The sequence below is a fragment of the Parus major genome, unplaced genomic scaffold (assembly GCF_001522545.3).
Source record: "Parus major isolate Abel unplaced genomic scaffold, Parus_major1.1 Scaffold689, whole genome shotgun sequence".
Classification (NCBI taxonomy): Eukaryota; Metazoa; Chordata; class Aves; order Passeriformes; family Paridae; genus Parus; species Parus major.
This window is the reverse complement of record NW_015379573.1, coordinates 3,176-4,740: the sequence shown is the minus strand read 5'-3', so window position 1 is coordinate 4,740 and position 1,565 is coordinate 3,176. Positions and strand designations below refer to the sequence as shown.

General features: G+C 59.4%; 1 protein-coding gene across 1 annotated transcript in view; it reads left to right on the top strand.

Annotated features, from left to right (window-relative positions):
- Window positions 1–1,565, top strand: part of LOC107199425 (receptor tyrosine-protein kinase erbB-3-like) — a gene marked incomplete at its 3' end in the record, with an annotated part of 7,446 nt that overhangs the window by 2,733 nt on the left and 3,148 nt on the right. Inside the window, exon 2 of the mRNA XM_015616754.1 lies at window positions 3–59. Coding sequence (XP_015472240.1) covers window positions 3–59 — 57 coding nt within the window. The remainder of the gene's footprint in view (window positions 1–2; window positions 60–1,565) is intronic.

Here is a 1,565-nt window from a genome sequence, read left to right as displayed (position 1 = left end):
AGTGCTGCCACGAGGAGTGCGCGGGGGGCTGCAGCGGCCCCCTCCGGACACACTGCTTCGTACGTGGGGTCACCTGGGTCACCCTGGGTCACCTGGGTCACCTGTGTCACCTGTGTCACCTGTGTGTCACCTCTGTGTCACCCTGGGTCACCCTGTGTCACCTTTGTGTCACCCTGGGTCACCCTGGGTCACCTGGGTCACCTGTGTCATCCTGGGTCATCCTGGGTCACCTGTGTCACCTGTGTGTCACCTCTGTGTCACCCTGGGTCACCCTGTGTCACCTTTGTGTCACCCTGGGTCATCCTGGGTCACCTGGGTCACCTGGGTCACCTCTGTGTCACCTCTGTGTCACCCCGGGTCACCCCGGGTCATCCTGGGTCACCTGGGTCACCTTTGTGTCATCCTGGGTCATCCTGGGTCACCTTTGTGTCACCTGGGTCACCTCTGTGTCGCCTGGGTCACTTGTGTCACCTGTGTGTCACCTGGGTCACCTGGGTCACCTTGTGTCACCTCTGTGTCACCTCTGTGTCACCTGGGTCACCCTGGGTCATCCTCTGTGTCACCTTTGTGTCACCCCGGGTCATCCTGGGTCATCCTGGGTCATCCTGGGTCACCTTTGTGTCATCCTGGGTCACCTCTGTGTCACCTGGGTCACCTCTGTGTCACCTCTGTGTCACCTGGGTCACCTCTGTGTCACCTGGGTCACCTCTGTGTCACCCCGGGTCATCCTGGGTCACCCTGGGTCATCCTGGGTCATCCTGGGTCACCTGGGTCACCTGTGTGTCATCCTGGGTCACCTTTGTGTCATCCTGGGTCACCTCTGTGTCACCTCTGTGTCACCCCGGGTCACCCCGGGTCATCCTGGGTCATCCTGGGTCACCTTTGTGTCATCCTGGGTCACCTTTGTGTCATCCTGGGTCACCTTTGTGTCATCTTTGTGTCACCCTGGGTCACCTGGGTCACCTTTGTGTCACCTCTGTGTCACCTGGGTCACCTCTGTGTCTCCTGGGTCATCCTGGGTCATCCTGGGTCACCCTGTGGTCATTCTGTGTCACCTTTGTGTCACCCTGGGTCATCCTGGGTCACCCTGGATCACCTCTGTGTCACCTTTGTGTCACCTGGGTCACCCTGGGTCATCCTGGGTCACCTTTGTGTCACCTTTGTGTCACCTTTGTGTCACCTGGGTCACCTCTGTGTCACCTCTGTGTCACCTGGGTCACCTCTGTGTCACCTGGGTCACCTCTGTGTCATCCCGGGTCATCCTGGGTCATCCTGGGTCACCTTTGTGTCATCCTGGGTCACCTCTGTGTCACCTCTGTGTCACCTTGGGTCACCCTGTGTCATCCTGGGTCACCTCTGTGTCACCTCTGTGTCACCTGGGTCACCTCTGTGTCATCCTGGGTCATCCTGGGTCACCCTGGGTCATCTTTGTGTCACCCCGGGTCATCCTGGGTCACCTCTGTGTCACCTGGGTCACCTCTGTGTCTCCTGGGTCATCCTGGGTCACCCTGGGTCACCCTGTGGTCATTCTGTGTCACCTTTGTGTCACCTGGGTCACCTCTGTG